The sequence below is a fragment of the Trifolium pratense genome, linkage group LG4, assembly GCF_020283565.1.
Source record: "Trifolium pratense cultivar HEN17-A07 linkage group LG4, ARS_RC_1.1, whole genome shotgun sequence".
In the NCBI taxonomy this organism is placed as follows: Eukaryota; Viridiplantae; Streptophyta; class Magnoliopsida; order Fabales; family Fabaceae; genus Trifolium; species Trifolium pratense.
Window position 1 is genome coordinate 13,668,022 of NC_060062.1, and position 22,762 is coordinate 13,690,783.

Below are 22,762 nucleotides of genomic sequence, written 5' to 3' on the forward strand. Positions count from 1 at the left end.
TAGAAATTATTAAATGCTAATTTGTGCATTTTGACTTTTGAAGTATTAAATTTCTTATATCATTAAATGTTGAATTTCTATTTTGGTATATCTTAACATGTGCCCTGGGCACATGTTAACAAGACCCTTGTTATAATTATAATGAATAAATACATGACAATTAATTATATTTTGCAGTTAATCGTCACCTACTTCAACGATGGGGATCCAACCAACTCCATACACATAGAAAAGTAACCTACTACTCCCTCCGATCCTTAATATAGTATATTCATAAATTCAAGAGTCTCGTCAAAGTGATTTAGTATTCACAAGAATGTCTCAACGGTATTCCGCATTTACAAAATATTCTAACATTGTCACATCAAAGAGTAAGACCCGGGTAGTTTATCAATTTGTATATATAATGTTCAACTTTTTATCCTCGTAGAAAAAGAACCTTATCAAAACTAAATGAATCACATTATATATAGTGATACAAATTTTCAAGAACCAAAAGAGAATAATCTAATAGAGGGTTACAAATTTTCATTGAGTGTTATTTTTCCTATAGAAAAACAACTTTTGATTAATTAAATGGGTTCCTCAGAACCAAAATCCAAGACTAGTTGCTGCAGAACTTGCATATTGGTAACTCTAATTTCTTGGATACTTGTTGCTCTTATTCTTTTGGTATTAGCTTTTACAGTCTTTAAACCACAGAACCCAATTGTAAATCTCTACCCAATTGGTCTTAAAGATATGCAATTTTTCGACCCGAATGTAAAAAGTGTACCAATGCACATGATAATCTCAATTAAGAATCCAAATTATGGAGATTTCAAGACCAAAAATGCTACCGGTTATATTCATTATAAACACACTCTTCTAGCCAAAGTACCTATTGGACCGAAGTTCCTCCCTGCGCGTACGACGACTAATGTGAGCGCGACTGCTGGTCTTATGAGTGGACAATTGTTATCTAATGATGCTTTTTTGAAAGACATTGAAGATGAGATTTTCAATATGACAGCATCGACAACACTTAACGGGAAAGTGTATTTGATTCGTATTTTTAAGCTTAAGGCTATGGTTGATATCGCTTGTGAAATCAAGCTTAATATAACTTCCATGGATACTGATTCCTTATGCATTACTAATATGAAGGTGTGAGTGATTGTTGGTTTTCAATTGGTGGTTTTTATTGAGATTGTAATTTCGACTATTACGTACTTGTGTACGTACGTAGTTGAAGAATATACGCAGAATAAGTGAAAACGCGGAAACATTGATCATTTCAAAATAAAAAGTGAAAGTAAACAAGTAAAATTCTCTTTCTCGGAAAGAAGGTAAGGATCCAGGAGTAATGTTAACTTTATGTATGTTGTTATGAATTATTACGAGTGGCCGATTTTTATTGTTGTCCACTTATCTATATGTATTTTATAAATAGGACTTACATTGTTATGTACACTTGAAAGAAATAATACAATATACTCTCATCTTCTTGTTCTCGATTGATCTTTCGCCCTTCACTGACTTATTTGTGTCCTATATAATATTTGTTCTTGTTTGTTCTTAATATTACTTGTGTTGTGAAAAGAGAGAAATAAAAAATAAAAAATGAAGAGGTAATAATGAGAGAGAAAAATAGATAAAAGAGATATCGACCTAAAAGAGCATGGAGGACAAAAGAGAAGAGCAAGAGATAATTCAAATCTAATTTTTGGTCGGGACTAAATAGAGAAGTAAATCGTGAGGCTTCAATTAGCTGCAAATCTTATAAAAAATTTCTCTCTTGGATCCCAATGCTATGTTGCAGCTAATTGCAACAAATCAACCACAGTTATCCTTTTCTCCACCTTTAACCATCGAGATTTTCTTTTACCACCTTATTTATTTCTCGTGCACCCTAATATTTTTATCCTTCCGCTATTTAAATAGTGGAGGTAATAAAAATGAAAAATTTATAAATTTCGTCCGTTATTTAAGTAGCGAACATTACAAAAAAAATTGATAGTGCGTCTTTGGAGGATATATCCACTATTAACACGAATATTTTGGTAAATTCGTAAGGTGCCCGTGTTGAACTATATAGAGTTAGGCTCATTAGCTAGTTAGTATATAAGATAGAAGTTGTACTCATTTGTGATTTGACATATTCATTTGTATCAATTCTATTAGTTTCATTATAAATTTCTCAAACTTTTCTCTCCTTTTACTCTGATATCATGAATCTTAACATGGTATCAGAGAGAAAATGGTATGTGCCAAAGAAATTCTCTCAACCATTATCTTTAAATTTATGATTTAAGGCTCGTTAGATTTTTATTTTTTTTGTTAAATGGGCCTGATCCCATTTGCTTTTTTTTCTTCCAGTCTTGTATTTATTTGGACTTGTCTTTCCTTTCTATTTTCGAACAGCAAAAGATAATATATTAATCAAAGAAAAGAGAAAGTTAGGGATCAGTGCTAATGTTAACATACTCAATATAAAAATATTTTTGAGTTGCTTAACATTAACATGTGTACTAAGTATAAATGTTAGCAAGACCCTAAAAGAAAAGATGAAATAGAACAAGGGACGGATCTATGTAATGGCCTAACAAATACTTTTGATGCGAATAAAATTTAACCACCAAAAATAAATCATCCGTCCCTGAATAGAGCATAAGAGATACTATAAGTAGTACTCACACCACCCAAGCAACACAACATTAATTTATCTAAACACAACATTAATTTTTTGAAATCCATTTAAGGGGTTGATCTCTCCCAACAAATATTTCTCCATAACACCGGCCAAGTTTTTTATGATTTAACTTATACTCTCTTGTGTTTTAATCAAAAGTTAAATAATTTGATAATGAACATTATTTTTAATTGTGTTTAATTAAAAAAAAAGACTCCCCCCCCCCTCCCCTCTTTCTTGTGTTTTCTCACTAATTTTAGTTTCCAAAGTGAACTTTCATTCTTCTTGTTGGTTCTTCTATTGATTTATTTGGCTCTTCGGTTTGACTAACTCTCTTTGTATTGATTTCTCCTCTTTCTCTATGGTTCCTTCTTTTTTATTGCTTCACTCATTATCGGTTATTCTGTTTGATTGTTTCTCCTATTGATTCTTCTGTTTGATTGTTGCCCTCTCACTATTGGCTTTTTGATGTTTTGAGATTTTAATATTAAGTGTGTTCATTTTTTGTTTGACAAACTTTCGATGTTTTTGGTTAATGCATTGTGAGTTTGAGTGTAGGTGTTAGATAATAATATTATTGGGCTTTAGATATTGAACTTATGGTTTTAAGTTAGTAGTTTAGTCATTTTAGATTTGCTATATATATTCTCTATATATATATATGTTATAACCCTTATTTTCTTATGCAACGTATGTTTATAAGGGAGAACAATCTTCTTTTTACAGACCGATTTTGTAAGACCGAGTTAGTCTCCACTAACAATTCTAAGATGAGAGATTAGTCTTTGCAATTGTGTGTGGATAATATTGATTAAAAAAATAAATTAAAATATATGTATAGAAATACATAGAAATAGTCATGTGTGAAGAGATTGACCATGGATCGCAATGACTTGAACTGGTCTTACCTCATGGAATATTAAGAAGGGAGGTTGAACCTCCATTGTCAATTTTGAGCTTGAGTTAGACCTTTGATCTACCACCCCATCCCCATTACAAAAATCACATCATTAGCGGTTGTTAATTATGTGATTGGGTACCTAACTAGTGATGTTAATCATATTAGCCAAGTGGTTCAGACTAATTGTCTTTTTAAACAACTAGCCAATTTTTTCCAATTTTAATTCAACAGCAACACATGTTTATTTGACGTAATGCATTTGAATTTTCCTATTCCTTCATCTATTATTAGTCTAATCTATACCATATAAATTAATTAAGTGTTAATTAGATATTGGTGTGGCATGTGATTATAAGGAGATCGTTATCAACTGTTTCATCCCTTTTTGGTAGTATATGATCTTTGATTGAGATAGACGAATTAAGAGAAAATTGCACCTTCAAATTGTATGGGTTTGCATAAATTGGATTTCTAAAGAATGTTTAAGGGTGGACCTTTACAATTTTAACGTGTCGTTTGATTCGTAAAATAATAAGAACTGAACAGAATAGTACAGGACAGAACAAGATAATACAGGATAGGATAAAATTGTACCGGAGAGATATAGGTCGATAATATTTTTATATTCGAAAATAAAATGGGTATTTTCATATTTTTTATAGTTGTACTGTGGACAAAAAGTTGTCTCGCGGTTCAGTGAGGGACAAAAAATCTTGTTTTTGTCGTGTCCCTTGCTACCTAATTTGTCTTCTCCAGGGTACAAAAAATCATAAGCAGTTTCAAATCAAACAGGGTACAACAAAAGTTGTCTTCTCCAGTCTCCTGTTTTTTAGCGAATCAAACGCACAAATTTTATAAAATTAAAATAAGAATGTTTCTTTTAAAAAATAGATAGTGAAGGTCATCTAATAGAATGTTTCTTTTAGATCAAAAAAATATATAAGCCGGCCGATTTAAATAATTATAGATAAACAATATTATTTTTTTATTTATTTTTGACAAAAATATAACAATATGATTTATAATTTTTTTTTCTTAGATTGTGAGATTCCGGGTTCGAATCCGGGTCACGATGTCCGACCTAACAATTTTGATATTTTTATCAGTTAAGCTATGACTTATGAGACTGATTTATAATATGTTTGTTGTTGTATAATAAGATTATTTTCTTTTTAACATTAACTTTATCTTTAATTTTCTTTTTAAGTATATTTAACAAGTGCCCCGAAGACACAGTTTAACACTCATAAAAATAATATTATGTCTCATGAGTTTAACTCAATTAACATGACATTGGATTATAGCGGGTCGATGTTCGAACCCTAGTCATCTCAGTTATTTACTTTAAGAGTAAAATTTCTGCCCACTAGACTACTTAAAAAAAATTATTATATATAGACTATACCGAGTTTAGGTGTATAGTAATTTATTCTTCTTATTAATACAATGATTATTAGTCAAAAAAAATAATTACAAAACATGCTTTTTCAAAAAACTTGGGTCGTATATCTAGTTTATTCTCACACAGCAGCAGCCCCCTCTTCCTATACTTTACTTTATTCTTATTGTGCATCTATCAAGGAGCGATAGTTTTAGGGTTAATTTTTTACCCAAAATCACCCTTCTAGATTGTTTTTTTTTTTTTTTTAAATAAGTGATTATTCACATATTTGCTTCTTCGTTTTTTTTTTTAAGTTTGTCGTCGTCTTGTGTGGCGTTGTGTTTGTGGTCGTCTTGTGTGACGTTGTGTTTGTCGTCGTCTTGTGCGGCGTTTATTGGTTTTTCATTGTAGTTCGGTGTTTCGTTGATTCAAATTGACATATCTACCTCAACTCATTACAGATCTAATGAAGACTTTGACGTCAACATTGCAGATTCGAGAGTATTTGTTTGTAGGCACTTTCATGATGTCATTGTATGCTATTAATCTAGGTGCTGCAAGTTTGTTTGTAGATTCCTCACCTTTTTCAGTTTTTAGCTATTTTGAATTTGTAATGATCTTTGTGTTTTCAATTTGAATGAATGAATACATTTTTTTAGTCAAAATATATATATAAATATAAGTCGTGTTACATTTTAGACTTTAAAAAGTATTTGTATCATTTAAAAAAATGTCATATTAACATGTGCACTAAAGACACATTTTAAGGTCCTAAATATAGAAAATTTCATTTAATGTTAGAATTTTTTTTTTAATGTTTAAGAAGTTAAATGCACAAATTTCAATATATTATTTCTACTTTTGCCTTTGATGCACATGTTAACATTTTCCTAAAATTAGGGTCTCATTTCTACAATTTTGTGTCTACCATCTCTTTACTCAATCACTCAAAGTAAATTTATTTGCCACTTGCATTTGATGTGGACCTCCGAGATGAATCATTCCTTCATTGTATTTGAGATTGTGATCCTTTTAGTTGTCATTGGAATCACATTAATTTTAACAATTTGGACTTCTTCTCAAATCTGGATGCGTACGATTGGCTCAAGCTGGGTGCCTCAAGTTCGCAGGCTCTCATTTTCTCGGTTGGTGTCAGGTGGTCTTGGAGCTACGTTATCTAGGTGCGGGTACGGTACCCAAAACAGGTACCGGTTCGGGGTACGGCATTTTTAGAAAAATTAATGTATGTGTATGAGCATAAATTAAGGTACGGGTATGTACCTAGTACTAGTGCAGGTACGTACCTGATACTGATACTCTCCCTCAAATGGAATACACGTGCATCATAGCCCATAATTGTGTTTTTCTTTCCACATTACATTAATTTGTTAGAATCTTATATAGTACTCCTTTTCTTTATAGTGAAATTAATTTCTATAGAGGGAAATGAAAAGGAAAAAAAAGAAAAAATCTTTCAAGAACAAATTGTAATGAACACTAATTTATCAACATTTTAACTATATATTATATGTACTTGGTATTATACAAATTATGATATTGATCATACTCACAAGTAGAGAGAGAGAGAGAGAGAGAGAGAGAGAGAGAGAGAGAGAGAGAGAGAGAGAGAGAGAGAGAGAGAGAGAGAATAATATCAGTCATGATCATCACCCCATATAATTAACCAACAAAGACAAAGGAACCAAGCAAAGCCCTCTTTGCTTCAAATCTGTGCTATCAATATTCTTTTCATTAAATTCAAATTCATGCATATCATCATCCATATGCAGCAACTCTGAATGATTCTTTGATGATGTGAACCCCTTACCCTACACAATAATTGGTTAGGAATATTAACAACCAAATTTTAATATTAGTTTTTATATATTCTCTTTAGATGAAAACCATATATTATAATATATCCAAGTTTACCATAGAACCTGCTTGTAGTTGATCATCAATCTTCCTAGAAACAATTTCATTTGGATTCATGTCTCTCACCTACAAATAATAATGATATAGTAAAAACATGACTTTAATAAAACAAACATAAATTAGAAAGGGTAAATTTGAGAGGGAAAAGTGAAATTTCACTCTAACTCCGCTATCTTTTGTTCATGTGTAATTATCTTACCTATAATATATAATTCATATGTAAAAACAAAATTTTCATTACTAGATTTTGTGACTAAAGAATTAGAGAAGAATTTCATTTTTCCCAACACTAATTTTCGTCATGAATTTTATTTTATTTTTGTAGTAAAAAAATAAAACAAACTAAATAAAAGCTCATTCTTACCATGAGTTGCAATTACAATTAAGGTTTTAAACTGCAGCTGCAATTACAGTCGCAATTCTTGATATCGTAAAAAATTATGGTTAAATAATATAATTGATGCAGCCTTAACCGTGAGCACACACATATCAAAAACCATATATATTGCAACCACGATTGCGATCACAATAATTTTTTCTTTTTTTAAACCTTGATCATCACAATAAGTCAAGACACAAGAATTTATATAATTACCTTGGGACTATTTACAGGAGAGCTAGCAGTGTCTTCTAAAGGATCATCTGAAATAATTTTGGATCTTGTTTTATTGAAACATAGCTTCTTAGGTAACTTTGATGCAACAACATGATTATGACGATGAGAAAATTTCCATGCAGCATAAGAAGCAGCATCAGAAACCAAAGAAGAGCCACCACCAGAACAATAACTTGGCTCTATACCTTTTGAGAAATCATCAAAGTAAGTTGTCCATCCACTTTCTTCTTGACAACTTGTGTTGTTTTTGGTTGTGGTGATTGTGGTGGTTGGTACTACTTTCCCTCTTGATGATTTTAGAGAATGATCCATTTTGTATAATAAAACATAAAAGTAAAGCTTATAGCAAGAGAAAAACTATAATATATATAATAATTAAATGTTAAATCTCTTAGGGAGAGTTTGCCGCTTGAATTCCACAAGGTTCGAGAGATTAGTTTATGTAGTTGCGCGCAGAGTATACTTGGGTTTATGGAGAAAATAACTTATAACTAGAGAAAAACTATAATATATATATAATAATTAAACGTTAAATTTCTTAGGGAGAGTTTGCCGCCTGAGTTTCACAAGATTCGGAGATTAGTTTCTATAATTACGCGCAGAGGATACCTGATTGATCGAGAGAGAGAAAACTTATATCTAGAGAAAAACTATAATATATATAATAATTAAACGTTAAATTTCTTAGGGAGATTTGCCGCCTGAGTTTCACAAAATTCGGGAGATTAGTTTCTACAATTACGCAGAGGATACCTCATTGATCGAGAGAGAAAAAACTTATAGCTACCGAAAAAGTATAATATATAATAATTAATTATATAGATGTATTATTATATATATTCAGTGGTTGGTTGGGTTTGGAAAGAGGTTGAGAAAACCTTTTGTGAAGGGATTTTATAACCGAAAGTTGTGAATGAAGAATGGAGAAAAAGGGAAAACATGGTGTAGAATCTTTGGGTGGTGGGCCAAACATGGTGTTAAGTAAGGAAGTTAATAAAGTAGACAGTTGAAACTCCAACCGAAAACTAACCAATGCTAGAGAAAGAGAGAGAGAGAACGTGCTATGAGGAAAATAATTTATAGATAGAGATAGGGTTGACCTTTTGTGAAAGGATTACATAAAAAAAAAAGGGTTGGTTTAAAAATTCATGGAGTTTCAATGTTTGTAAGATAGGAAGGGTTCCCTTTATCTACCTAAGTCTTCCAATGTGAGGTAATTCTGGTCGATTAGATTTTTGGTCTCCATAGATAGATTGTATTCGTAAAAAACTTTCTAGTTGGAATATAGTAGATTTTTGTTTATGGATGGTTGTCTGTTATTCTAAAATATGTCTTGTCTTTTATTCCAATTTATTTTCTTTCTTTATTTAAGGTTCCATCTAGGCATGGCAATGGGGCGGGGCGGAGACGGGTTTTGGCCTCTCTAAATTCATAAAGTTCGGGTTTTCCCAAACTCATTCCAAATTCGAGCGGGGATAAAAATGATAATCCCAAACTCATATCCAACGGGGTTCGGGTATCCCATTACGCCTCTTTCCACATGAATTTAGATTATATTTTAGTACTTTTTTTATAAAAAAAAAAAGTTAAATGTCCAAAATTATATTCTCTCAACAATATTTTTTTAAATAAAGAAAAAAAATAGAGAAAATTGTTTTTTTTTTTTTGGTTACAATAAAGAAAACAAAACAAAAAGACTAAACAGAAGCGAAAGCTACTCCCGGAGAAAATTGTTTGTTTAATACTCAAATTAAAATAAAAAATAAATATATGAACATAATTTAAGAGATTGTTTAAGTGTTTCTAATTTAAAAGAGGTGAAATCTAATTTTTAGTATAAGCGGGGTGGGTATCAATGTATCCATTACCCGCCCAAACTCATCTTTTGAAATTGGGGAAAACTCAAACCCACTCAACTCGGGTTTTCCCCGGTAGCTAGGCATATCAGCAAAAATGCTATACATAATTGTTCTAGTTCATACTAGAAGCACCATATAGAAATTACAAGCAAACAGAACAAATACTAGAGGCACCAGAACATATATGTTTTTGCTAGTTCATACTAGAAGCACCATATAGATATTACAAGCAAACAGAACAAATACTAGAGGCACTAGAACAAATATGTTTTTGCTAATATCACTACCCTAATCACTATCCCCAGTAGAACCCTTCAATTTTTTGACATGAGCTTTGTCCCCCTCATTTTCCCTAGCCCTCTTCTTTGAGGAAACAGCTTTGACTTTCTGCCCAGCATAAGAACCAACACGAAACTGGTTAAGATCCAAGGTATGGCGCTATACCAGAATTTTGGCTATCCGATACGAAAGCTGGTATGCCAATCTTGACTTCGCTATGCTAAACATAGCGCCGTTTTTCTCATAAACTGGTATGGCCGCTATGTATTGATATCGGAACTGGTTAATGTTTCAGGCTTTTTACTGGTTAATGTTTCACAAATCGGTATAGCCCCTATATATTGACCCATATTAAAAATAACGGTTAAATATGTTTTTGGTTCCTATAGTTTCACAAAATTTTCGTTTTAGTCTCTGAAGTTTGTTTTGACCAAGGTTATCAAAACCGGACCGAACCGGCCGGTCGGACCGGTCGGACCGTGAACCGGTCATGAAAACGGTTCGGTTTTGAGCAAAAAACGGATAGGAAACCGACCGGCAAAAAAACGCGTGAACCGGGATTGGACCGGGTCGAACCGGCGAACCGGCCAAGCGGTTTTGCAGTTTTTTTAAAAATAAAAAATAAAATAGGGCAAAACGACGTCGTTTTAATTTTATTTTTTTTAAAAAAATCTGAAACAAAACAACGACGTCGTAAGAATAGGAAAGAATTTTGTTTTTCATCTATTTTTCATTTGGTTTGAATTATAAATTTTATTTTATTTTGACTTGTGATATTTTATCTTTTTAATATGTGAAATTATGAAATATTGAACAATTATTCATATATATTTATTTATATATTAATTAAAATATATATTTAATTAAAAACGGTTCGACCCCGATTGAACCCGATCCGACCAATTGAACCTTGAACCGGTGAACTTGCCAGTTCGATGACCGGTCCGGTTCTGACAACCTTGGTTTTGACAGTCACTGCCACATGTAAAAAAAAATTGCTTGCCATGTCACCAATCAATTTTTTTTTTCTAAAAAAATTTTTGTCAGTTTTTTATTCTCAACTTCTTTTTTCCAGATTTTTTTTTTGCAACCTCATTCCCAATTAAAAAAAAAAGAAAAAAATAGTTTGTTAAAGATTTGTTTTTTTTCGTTTGTTAATAATTAAATAGGTTAAATACGTTTTTAGTCCCTATATTTTTTTTTACGGTGAAAAAATATCCTACATTTTTTTCCATTAACACTTTTAGTCCTGACTGGCACCTATTTTTACTAAAAAATAAATTTAATTTAACTACAAAAAAACAAAATAAACTTTTTTTTATAAGCGCAAAAACAAAATAAACTTAATAAACATAACAAAAAAAATTTGGGCAAAGTGTTGTGTCTGATGATTGTTTTGCTAAGTTTAGAATTTTTAATTATTAAATTAACAAACTAAAAAAACAAATTTTTAACAAACTAGTTTTTCTTTTTTTTTTTAATTGGGAATGAGATTGCCAAAAAACAATCTGGAAAAAATTAATTAATTTTTTAAAAAAAAAAACTGATTGGTAACATGACAAGACAAAAAAAAATACATGTGACAGTGCGTCATCATCCTTTGTTTTGCTAATAATTTTTCTAAACAATAAGCACTAACAAGTTTTTCTAGATTAAATTCAAGGGATTTACTTGAAGTATATGATCATGATTCAATCCTACAAATTTATTCAATAGATTTCAAGTGAATTCAAAGAGCTGGATGGAGCAGAATGTTTTAAGATAATTTTGTGAACAATTATTATCACTAGCGGTCAAACAGGCGCGTTCCGCGCCAGTATGGCAGTATGTGTGTCTTATGTTATTTTTGCTGCTAAAAAAATAAAAAAATTAAGGGTATTGTTGGTATTATAAAAAATCCACACCAAAACTTTATATATATATATATATATATATATATATATATATATATAGATTTACAGCCATTTATTAGAAGTTTGGCTTAACTACACATTTGGTCCCTTACGTTTATTTTAGGTTTCAATTTGATCTCTTGCGTTTAAAAAGTATCAATTTGATCTCCTATGTTTATTTTAGGTTTTAAGTTAGTCATTTCCGTTAGTTTTGTCACTAACACCGTTTGAACAGTACACGTGTTAGTGTGTCCAAGTGTCACGTGTCTGTCCACATATGCAAATTGGCCGCCGCATATGATAAAATTGCCGGAAAGGACTAACTTGAAACCTAAAATAAACGTAGGGGACCAAATTGATACTTTTTTAAACGTAAGGACCAAATTAAAATCTAAAATAAACGCAAGGGGCCAAATGTATAGTTAACTCTAAGAAGTTTTTATTTACTCTCAGAAAGCAAAATATGCAACTCCCATGCACTTTTATCCAAAAAATTTCTCTACCCAAGTTCCATAAATCATGTTGATTTTTCTTTTCTGTTACTTCCATAGTTTCCAATATCAGCTCTTCTACATCTATTTATTTCTTTTATTCAAAAGATCATAGTAAAACATAAAAATTTAATAATGAACGAGAATTCTAAGCTAGTTACTAAGGATAAGTAAAATCTAATGTAAAAACACCTAATGTGATTTCAAAGCCTAATAATTCAAATCACCATATTTTTTTTACTAAATAAAATGTATTCATTCAAATGGATAAGAATACATCGATATAATACAAATTCAAAATCGCTAAAAACAAAAAGGATTAATCTACGAACAAACTCACTGCATCCGTGTTAATAGCATAAAAAGGCATATTTCATAAGCCTGCATATTTGACTATATTGAAGTTTCTGGAATATTCATGTTTCCGGATCTGTAGCGTTGATGGCACAAAAGTCATTGATTGAATCTGCATTAAATCAACCTTAATCTTTCAACCTGAAACAAATGAACACCGTACCAAGACGGAATAACAATACTCCGCATTAAGACGGAATAACAATACTCCGCACTAAGACGGGCAAATCAAAACAAAAGATGATGAAATCACAAAAACAAACAAAAAAAATACTAAATATATATGTGGCAATCACACTTAATAATTAAAATAGAAAGAAAAACGATTTGGAGGGGTGATTTTAGGCCTAAATTGACCATAAATCACCCCTCTCTAGTAGATTAAGAAGAAGAGAAAAAGCGATGACATTTAGGGTTAGAGAATTCAAATCACCATATTATCCACTTGCATTTGTGTTATAATTTCCATTATATGATCCTCACTATACGTCTATTTGGAAGTTGAACCAGGCTGAAATGTGTGGGTCCGCACACTAACAGGTGTGTGATAAATAGAACTGTTCACAGTTCGGCTAAAAAATTGAACCGAACCATAACAATGGTTCTTAATAACCGAACTGTTAAGTTCAGTGTCAAACCAAACCGAACTGAATGAAATGGTTCCGTTAACTAATTCCGAACCGAGCTGTTTTTTTACACCAAACTTAAACAAACTGTACCATAGAAAAAAAAATGTATAACAAAAGCTAAAACTGCGTTGTGAAGCACCAAACAAGAACCATGAAAAATCACCACAGGAAATTGACACCCCTTTTCTGATGGATCATGATCTGTCACCAGAAAAATCACAATCCCAAATATCCTTCTGATTATGCACTTGAGGTATACCTTACAAGAAGAAGAAGAAAGTCGCACATGTTCAAGGCAAAGGAAATGATGAATCCAGCTCCAGTACTATTCACTTCTCTTGAATATTCCTCTTCCTAATTTGTGGTAATATTAATTCATTTGATATTAACAATTTTGTCGCTTGTCTTGTCTTTGCTTGCTTAATTTACTTTGGAAGATTAACTCATTGTGGTTGATTATATCAGTTAATGGATAATATAATCTTCTCCTGGTATTACATCTAGATGTTTTAGTTTAGTTATATGCTTATATAATCAATATTATAACCATTATTACAGCAATTGAGAATTGATAACAGAGAAATTGAGAACCCTTGCAAAGAGAAGTTTAAGTTGAGTTTTTAATTTTGAGTATTGTGGTTCGGTTCAAAACAGTTCGGTTTAGTTTTAGCGGTTCGGTTCACAGTTAAATAACCATCTTTGAATTAATGGTTCGGTATTTTTGGTTCGGTTGTCCTAGTGATAAACATTAACAAAAGATAGCTGATTGATACTGCAAATATGCTCAAATGAAATTTAATTGTCGATGCAAGCAGGAAAACGAACGAATAGAGACTGCTCGAGAACACACAGCCAACCAAAAGGAGCAAATGAAAAACATTAATCAAGACAATAAAAGAAAACTTTACATGTTCCTATTGTGTGTACCAAAATCCAATAAACAAACGGCTTTCTTGAAGATAATAAATCCAGTAGACGAGCAAAATAAAATAACAGACAACGGTAGATTTTCAAAAGCTAGGATAGACAGCCCATATGTCAAAGGAGCTCCACCAATGTTGAAGAGCTAGTGGCCATATTTCTGAAACTCCCACTCACTGTTATCTGTACCATCAAAGCAAAACAATTTCAGTAAGAAGTGAACTTCTATCAATGTGTGTGGTTTGAACAGTAAAAGAGATGTGAAAGAAATTATGCATACCTAGAGGACAAACTTGCCGAGTCTTGAGCCATCTGCTAATGCAATGGAAGTGAAAAGCGTGGTTACAAACCCCTGTACACCAGAGCAAGCAATAGTGTGAGTAATCCCGCATGAGCTAACAAGAAACTAAATAAGCCTTCACAACTTCAATAATTTCTAATTGTTCAATGAAATACATCCCACAAACTGTAATAGCACAATAATTTTACTCAAGAAATGACCTGATCTGTAAGCACTATATTGTATTCCATATGAATAACGATTTGACACCAGAATAATACCTTTCCAATGGATTTTTCTAAACGTATATGTACAACTAATTAACTACAGAACAATACCTTTACAATAGATTTTTCTTTTTGGAATGAACAATGAATGCATATTTTAAAGCAAGATCGAGGGGATTTGCATAAAATAGTACTATATACGGAAGAATCCATCTCAATACACAACAATACAGCAAATATTTGAATTACAGACCGCCAAAGACTCCCAATGTTTCCCAAATGGCAAGATAAAATCCCTCTCTAATCTCTCATCTGTATTTAAAGGCAACATTCCTTATTTCCCCTAAATATCTCGCTAAATCAGCTACTAACTAACTAACCATAAAGAGTTACCTACCAATACTCTGTCGGTGACAATTGACCTTGTCCTCAAGGTGAATAGTCTTTAGAGGATACTACCATTATTAAAATTCCACCAGGGTTCCGGTGCATAAAACTAACAACAGTGGTTCTAAATTCACTCGCCTAAGGAAACTTCTGGCCGTGGTGAATATCAGGCTTGGTTGTCAATTTTTAGCTCCCTTGTTTCATGAGCGTCCCACCAAGTGTAAATGATGGAAAGGTCTAAAGGGGAAGGCCACTTACACTGTCCCATAAAGGGGTTACCTATCAAAGACCTATGAACTACGAGCGGAACAAATGGGAAAGTGCATAGTGTAGAATTTATCTTGTGTGCCATTCTACAAGGGAAAGGAAAGGAAAATGCTCATTGATCAGACATCATCCCTTCCTCAGTATAAAAAATAGGACAGAGAGGGAGAGGTTAAAATAGAAAGAAAACTTTAGATTCAAATTGCAAATGTTTGAGTAGTAACAGGGCCATATTACCGTAACAAACTATCAATAACTTTAAACATCTTCATTGGCTTCAAAGTGGATTGAAAACAACTCCTCCTTTTGGGTCAGTTTAGGATATTCACTGAATTAAAGCATGTTGTTGTGTTTACTATTGAGATTTAGGAAATCACTATTGATGTAATGGTTCTCCATAAGAATTTATTTGTTTTATATCCACAATTGCTTGAAGTTAAACTCCTATGGGGGAAGATATGTTTCAATATTTCCTCAGAGAAGCGTTCTGATTGTAGCATGCTTAGTTTCACTTAGAATATGTATATTCTGCATGATTTGTTTATTGTGTAATTTTGATTTAGAGAGAAATAGACAGAGTAAAATTTGTATATTGGGATAAGAAGAACAGCTAATCTAATTAACAAACCAAAAGGCCACATCAATTTGAACCATTAGCGCATCCTGAAGGTCACGCAGCCCAATTAGAAGATAGCACTAAATATAAAAACTAGGGTTTGCTTCAATTTAAGGAATTGAACAGACAAAAAAAGGTAAAATGCAGCATAGGAACAAGAGTGGGAGTCTTTGATAATTTTAGAAAAATCAAAATACTCTGAGCTAGTTTGGATGAAACTCATAACAAGTAATCATGGGGAAAAATCTTGAAATCCCCTTGTAAGAATTGAGTCTTTTAAACAATAGTTTTTCTTATAAACTGATAAGTCATGTCATAGCACCTCAACCATTTTAGAAGCTTCCTTATCTAAGTTTGAAAATCTTCAATAAGCAAGAAACCAATCCAAACTAAGCCTAACTCAACAACTTATATTCAAAATAGAGTTAACCACACTTATTAGGTTATTCCTAATGGAAGATCAAAAACTATTAATTAAAACCACCAACCTATCAACAATCTTACACCGCACAACATTGCAAAAACAGAACCAGTAAGAATTTGGTTGATTCAAACGACTTTTTCTTATAAATATAGTTTTAAAACAATTTCTATGTTTAATAATATTCCTTACTCCTAAAATTTGATCTAGCTTCAAAGCCTAAGAGATGACAGATTAACATAAATAATCGATTACCAAAAAACAATAAGAGGGTTTGGGAACATACCCCAAGCAACAGTGCATTCCTCGCTAGTAGCACTAGCCTGATTAGCTTGGCACTCGATGCCTAAAACCAGAAACTCGAATCAACTCAAAAATCGAACCAAAAGCGAATAATTGAAGAATAAATTTCAAAATTAGGGTACACTCGATGCCTAAAATAGCATACTTACAGAGATCCATGATGTGGTTTCGGCATATAGCACAGTTATCAACAACGATATCTTCAAATCAAAGAATCAAAATGGATTCAAAAATTAGAGGAAAAAACAAAATCGTGAAAAATTAGGGTTTAGATTTGGGAATGAAATCGAAAAGAAGAACTAACCCCATGCCCAGAGAGCGACAGCGTTCCACTTCTTGATCTCGAATCGCTTGGGTTTCTTGGAAGATGGACCGGCGCCACTGCTTGAAGCCTCGCCGGCGGGAACCATAGGCACGTCGGAATCAAGTGTCGCCATTGTTTCTTTCTCTCGCAACTGTGTGTGATGATTCTGTTTGTGTTTGGTTTGTTCTAGATTTTCAATTCAAATATTAGTGTGCAAGTGTTTTAAATGGGTTGGGCCAAATCTTTTTTTTTTTTGAATAAATTTTTTGTTTTTTTTAATAAATCTTAGGACCAAACTTGTGTATATACATAGTTCTTATTGTTTTTTTTTTTTTGATAATCTACATAGTTCTTATTGTGCTAGATACATGGGAGAAGTTATTTTTATTTAAAAACAATTTTTTTTCTTTTTTTAATTAAAAAATATAAATAACTACATTTTTGTGAGAAGAACAGGAAAAACTGCATCTAAAGAAATGCATATAAGTTTTGTCCTAAATCTTATTAGGGTTGTTAGTTAGGTTTAGATTAGTGTGAACTACTACCAATTTATTAATTGAAAATTTTAACTAGTAGACCTGACAATCAATTTGATTTGGGCCGAAAATCACCAAATCGATAAAATCATAACCATTTAATTTCTAATTTCGACTCAATTTCAGTTGTCTATATCTTTAGTTTGTTCGGGGTTGGAGTTGTTAAAATGGGCTAATCAGTATGGATCGGTTCGTCAAACTCGAATAAATATAGAATTTGGGCCTTAAAATATTTGCCCGGATTGTTTTACAATTTTTTAGCCTGGCTCAAAATAACTCATTTAAATACAGGCTAGTCCGCATGGGTCACAAGTAGTCAGTTCCCCTGTAAAGTAAAATAAACCCCAAAAAATTTAAAATAAAAACTAAACTATGTACCATACAATGACTTAATATAATGGTTTCATTGGTTAACACCTTAATCCTTACAATAAATTATATATGATTGTACTTGATTAGTAAAATATGACTTGTAATTATTTCATAATTCTTCCTGGAACTCACAATTTCTTTTATTTCACTTTCAATTATTCTAAAGTTGCGCATCATATTATCCATTTCCATTTTTCACAATTTATTTTAATCACTCTTCCTCATGTGTTTCTTCATCCGTGGTCTAGTAAACAAATATTAAAATTTATTTTGGTAACATTATTTTTTTTAAACTTGTCAAAAAAAAATTAAAAATTAATATATGCAACCCGTCAAGCCTACGGTACGTACAGGGGCAGACCAAGACACAAATAACTGGGGGCTAAAAATTTTAGGCACTACTCGAAAAAAAATTCATTGATAATTCAGTTGAACAACAAACAATATATGAGATTTACTAATACAACATGTATATCCAAAAAAAGAACAACAAATCAACGAACTATAAAATTTCTTTAAAAAAAAACACAAAATTTCTATTCGAATAAGAAAAAGACTATAATTGTTAAATCATGCATATCACTACTGTTAGAGTCTTCACAAGATTCTACCTAGGACCAAAATATATAGAACACAAAATAATACTAGCATATAGTTTATTTTGATAAACTAATTCAATTAGTTTATAACTTATTAATTTTTATTTCAATTTTACTCGTATTATCTTACTTCAAAAAATTAAATATTAATTATGCCATTTCATATTTATATTCCAGTTGAATTGATAATTTTACCCAATACTACAACCTCAATTACTTATTTACCTTTTTTTGTCAAAGTTAAAGTTAATTGTTATAAAATTAAACTATATATAGTTTAAAATAATACTTAATACTTTACATGTAATGAAAGACTTGAAATCATCAATAATAGACTAGAAGCTAATATTTGCACTAATAATTAAACTAATATATGTACAAGGGACTTACAGTCATCAATTTTAAACTCTTAACCAATATTTACATTAATATTTGTACGAATATATATACAAAATGACCTAAAATTATTTATAAAATATTTATTTATTTTAGAAAAAAATTGGGCTGGGCTGGTTTGGCTATAGCCACACAATGCCTTGAAGAGGTCCGCCCCTGGGTACGTATATGGACGGGATTAGGTGGTGTTTCTAGAACTTGTATTTAAATATGGTCTTTTTGGCCTACCCAAGAAAATCTGAAGCCCGTTCGGACCAACCTGTTTAGAGCTGGGTCGCCCTTTTAACAGTTATAGTTCGGGTAATATCGCTCCTTTCTTTAAACATGGTCAATTAAAAGTAAATTCGCACCTTAAGATCCCTATTAGAAGATCACTACAAGTTGATGATAATATCGCTCCTTTCTTTAAACATTAGGGATGTCAATTGGCCCCATACCCAATGGGTACCCGCAAAAAATACCCACAATGGGTAGGATAAAAACCCGCATTTTGGGTACGGGGACGGGTATGGGTAATTACCCGTAAAAATGAATGGATATGGGTGCGGGTACGGGTACCTTACTACCCACCCCGCCCCATGCCATATAGTATATATTTATTTATTTTATTTATATTATTATATAGTAATATATGTATATCAATTTTTTAAAAATACAACACTATAAAACTATTACACATTTTCAATAAAAATGTTTATTTATAATATAGCGCAAACACAATATGAGTATGTTAATAAGGATGTGAACTTTAGCACGAGATTAGTAATAATTTTGTTTATAATTTTCATGAGTCAACACTAAAATCTTTGAATTTTTATTAATTCTATTAAAATGATATGATATTTTATAATTGATCGATTTATTTTTACAAAAAATGCGGGTAACAAAGATTGTTACCCAAACGAATATGGGAATGGGTACGGGTATTTTTTCAAACTGCGAATATGAGAATTAGTACTATAGAACCCTGCCCATACGCTACCCATTGTCTACTATAAACATAGTCAATTAAAAGTACTGCGTCATAATTTTAGCCTATTGGCATAGATATGTTTTTCGTCCATTCGTGCATTAGATTCTTTAGATTATATTATGTTTAAACTCGTGAGGCTCCAAAATTATATAGAATCTAAGGAAAATATTTAGAAAATAGTCGTACATTAGATTCTCTAGGTTATATTATAATATAGACCACTTCATCAAGTGGTTCATGGTGGACCAGTCACGAATAACATTATAACGAATACGAATTTTACAAAATCCACTGTTGGATTGAAAGTTTAGATCATATAGATCATCCATAAAATTTAAAAAAATTGAAAATCATTTGATATGTTATTGAAACACATCAAGATTAACGGTTTATTAAATAACGTAAATCTTGATGGGTCTCAATAACAAATCAAATGATTTTCAAAAAAAATTTAAAAAATTTATGAATGATCTATACGATATAAACTTTCAATCCAATAGTGAATTTTGTAAAATTCATATTCGGTAGATCACTTGTCCACGGTGGACCACTTGTGAAGGTGGTCCACCGTAGCATTAGCCATGTTTTCGATGCCTTACCAAAAAAATATTATGTTTATATACTACTATTAATGTTTATAATCACCGCTATTCTAACATCATGTCTTCGAAGGCTAACATTTTTTTGAAAATGCTAATTTACGCCCAAGGAGTGCTAAATAGGGTTGTCAATTTGCATCCGGTGAAGCAGATCCCCGTGGGGATTGCCCCGTTCAGAGCTCCGAAAACAAAGATTTTATCCCCATGGGGATGGAGGCAAAAATCCCCCCACAGGCACTTTGGGGCGAGGATCGGGGACGAAACATCCGTCCCCGCGGATTCCCCGAATCCGTCCATATATACACTATATATTATTATTAGTATGATTATTAGCCAAATGTTTTTGCAATGTTTTTAGTATGATTATTAGTCCATTCCCCGACCTGTCATACTTTGCAATGGAATATTTTGGTTGTTAGGTTTTGTATGATTATTAGTAGTCAAATATTTTTGCAATATTTTTTTTGGTTATGAATGCATTATGTGTTGTTTTTATTATTTAAAAAAGAAAGATGCAAAATAATTGTTTTTTTAAAATAAGACAGAAAAAATAACGTCATACTACTGTCATAATTTGACTGAAAAAATATAGAAATTTTGTTAATATTTGATATCAGTAGATCTCCATGGGAACCGTGGGGATGGGGATGAGGACAGATATTCCCCCGTGGGAACGGGGATGGAGGCAAAATCTCCCCCGCACGCACTTTGGGGCGGGGAACGGAAAAACTTCCCCCGTACATTCCCTGCCCTGTTGACATCCCTAGTGCTAAACAAGGAAACAAATACAAAGCTTAAGCACAAACAAAGATTGTTGAGTTTGTTAAACGGGCTTCTTTTGTCACATCTAAACAAAGCTTCATCCTCTGCCACTTCATCTAGAAGTTCATCTGCATCATCAATATATATACACACACACATGAGGAGGGATCCGTTGACTTCAGGAGTAAGCCTTCATTGACTTACTTCGCTTAATAACTCGATATCGGCATTATATTTCTTCAATCCAACCGTTGAATTCAAAGATCACATTGAGTATATCAACTCCACAAATTTTTATAAAAATTCAAAACCATTTGATAGTTTTTCTGATAACTTCAATGATCTTCTTATTAGAGGAAGTCACATCAGCAACTATTATATTCATGTTCTATAATAGTATAGTAAGCGGAAGCAAATAGTATCAAAGCAAATAGTAAGCAAAAACCTAGATTTGAAATATGTATCGCTATCTGCCATGGAAGAAGAAATGAGCTATAAAATCGTAAAATTAGAACTAAGTATAATCGGGAGGATCTATGAAAAAATATGATGCAATTATGAAGATAGATTTGAAATATATACTGTTATCTGCCATGGAAGAAGAAAAATAAATTGCTAAGCTCTTGAAAGTTTGAAAAGAGTTTGTTAGAAAATAAAAGAAACTTTGGAAAAATGGACGAAAATAGATTTTTATAGAGGTGAAATGACGATTTAATTCCTAATTTTTACTAATTTACAATAAAAAAAAACTTGCGAAGTGTGAGGTATAGTGTGTAACCAATCTCTATTGGGCTCCTGCTCGACCCAACTAGCCAAAGCATGAGCAGCCTTGTTTCCGCCCAGGGATGGCTTTGAGGAACTAAACGCAGCGTTGCACAATGATTAATTATAGTTTTAAATAAATAGAAATAAAAAATAAAAACAATTTCTTTTTGACACAAAAATAAAAACAAAATTAAAAAACAACTGGTTTACAAATTAGAAAAAGGTTTCATTTTTATGGAGCAACCACCAACGTTTCAGATCGATAATGTCAATAGAAACAATTAAAATTAAAAACAAAAACAGGGTTGAAGCACTCAGCCACCCCTACTCACCCACACCTTCAGCTTCAGATCGATATTGGCTATTTGATCTTTATAAATGACGAACAACCGAATGAGGCAAAACAAAGACCATGGTAGCCTTTGGTTTGGAGGTGAATAGCTTCAGATCGATATTGACCAAGGAAATATTTGATCTTTATATATGATGAACAGACGAATGAGTGAACCTTATAAGTTCTAATCAAGTAGTATCTAGGGATCGAACTTTGATCTCTTGCCAGTAGAGGGATTATCAATCCTCTCAACGGTCATTTTCTTAGAGGGATCAACAGCATCTTCCTCATCCTCAGAGTCGACATCTCTCTCAGAGTCTACTGAGGAGTCTCTGGATCAAGATAATCTAAAATCATTAAGATATAGAAATCAACAAAGCTTATACATTCTACAAATGTACGGATCTAGAAAAACACATTCTATAAATGAAGAACATACTGATGTATGACTACACATTCAATTTCAAATCAAACAAATTAAGTTAATAGAAACGAATCAGATGTTATAACAATAAATGAAGAACACATTCAATAAATGCACCGATCTAGAAAAACACATTCTACAAATGAAGAACAAACCGATGTATGGCTACACATTCAATTTCGAATCAAACAAAGTTAATAGAAACGAATCGGATCTTATAACACACGATAAATCATCATAATGAACAACGAAAAAGATAGAACAAATCAAC

General features: G+C 31.9%; 3 protein-coding genes across 5 annotated transcripts; 1 reads left to right on the top strand and 2 right to left on the bottom strand.

Moving 5' to 3' along the window:
• Positions 1–576: 576 nt before the first annotated feature.
• On the top strand, positions 577–1,152 carry LOC123922141. The gene has a single exon (XM_045974886.1). The coding sequence runs from the start codon at positions 577–579 to the stop codon at positions 1,150–1,152; it is 576 nt and encodes a 191-aa protein (XP_045830842.1).
• Positions 1,153–6,425: 5,273 nt separating this feature from the next.
• LOC123920290 (vascular-related unknown protein 1-like) lies at positions 6,426–7,941 on the bottom strand. Of its 3 annotated transcripts, none has more exons than XM_045972554.1 (4): positions 7,484–7,941; positions 6,886–6,954; positions 6,602–6,782; positions 6,426–6,539 (listed from the first exon to the last, which is right to left on the bottom strand). In XM_045972554.1, exons 1-3 carry the CDS (start codon positions 7,814–7,816, stop codon positions 6,621–6,623), a joined length of 564 nt encoding a protein of 187 aa, XP_045828510.1. In that variant the 5' UTR covers positions 7,817–7,941; the 3' UTR covers positions 6,426–6,539; positions 6,602–6,620. The 3 variants fall into 3 exon arrangements, with proteins under 3 accessions (XP_045828510.1, XP_045828509.1, XP_045828508.1); XM_045972553.1 differs by having other exon boundaries at positions 6,426–6,528; positions 6,591–6,782; XM_045972552.1 differs by having other exon boundaries at positions 6,455–6,782; positions 7,484–7,939.
• Positions 7,942–13,878: 5,937 nt separating this feature from the next.
• On the bottom strand, positions 13,879–16,934 carry LOC123920291 (RING-box protein 1a). The gene is made up of 5 exons (XM_045972555.1): positions 16,732–16,934; positions 16,577–16,627; positions 16,411–16,470; positions 14,210–14,281; positions 13,879–14,112 (listed from the first exon to the last, which is right to left on the bottom strand). The coding sequence occupies exons 1-5, from the start codon at positions 16,862–16,864 to the stop codon at positions 14,075–14,077; spliced, it is 354 nt and encodes a 117-aa protein (XP_045828511.1). The 5' UTR covers positions 16,865–16,934; the 3' UTR covers positions 13,879–14,074.
• Between the last annotated feature and the right edge of the window lie 5,828 nt (positions 16,935–22,762).

Coding starts and splice junctions, on each gene's coding strand:
- LOC123922141 (XM_045974886.1), top strand. CDS start 577: ATGGGTTCCTCAGAACCAAAATCCAAGACTAGTTGCTGCAGAACTTGC.
- LOC123920290 (XM_045972554.1), bottom strand. CDS start 7,816: ATGGATCATTCTCTAAAATCATCAAGAGGGAAAGTAGTACCAACCACC. Junction 6,955..7,483: donor CTCCTGTAAATAGTCCCAAG/GTAATTATATAA, acceptor TATTATTTGTAG/GTGAGAGACATGAATCCAAA. Junction 6,783..6,885: donor AACTACAAGCAGGTTCTATG/GTAAACTTGGAT, acceptor ATTATTGTGTAG/GGTAAGGGGTTCACATCATC.
- LOC123920291 (XM_045972555.1), bottom strand. CDS start 16,864: ATGGCGACACTTGATTCCGACGTGCCTATGGTTCCCGCCGGCGAGGCT. Junction 14,282..16,410: donor GGAATGCACTGTTGCTTGGG/GTATGTTCCCAA, acceptor TCTGGTGTACAG/GGGTTTGTAACCACGCTTTT. Junction 14,113..14,209: donor TCGGCAAGTTTGTCCTCTAG/GTATGCATAATT, acceptor TTGATGGTACAG/ATAACAGTGAGTGGGAGTTT.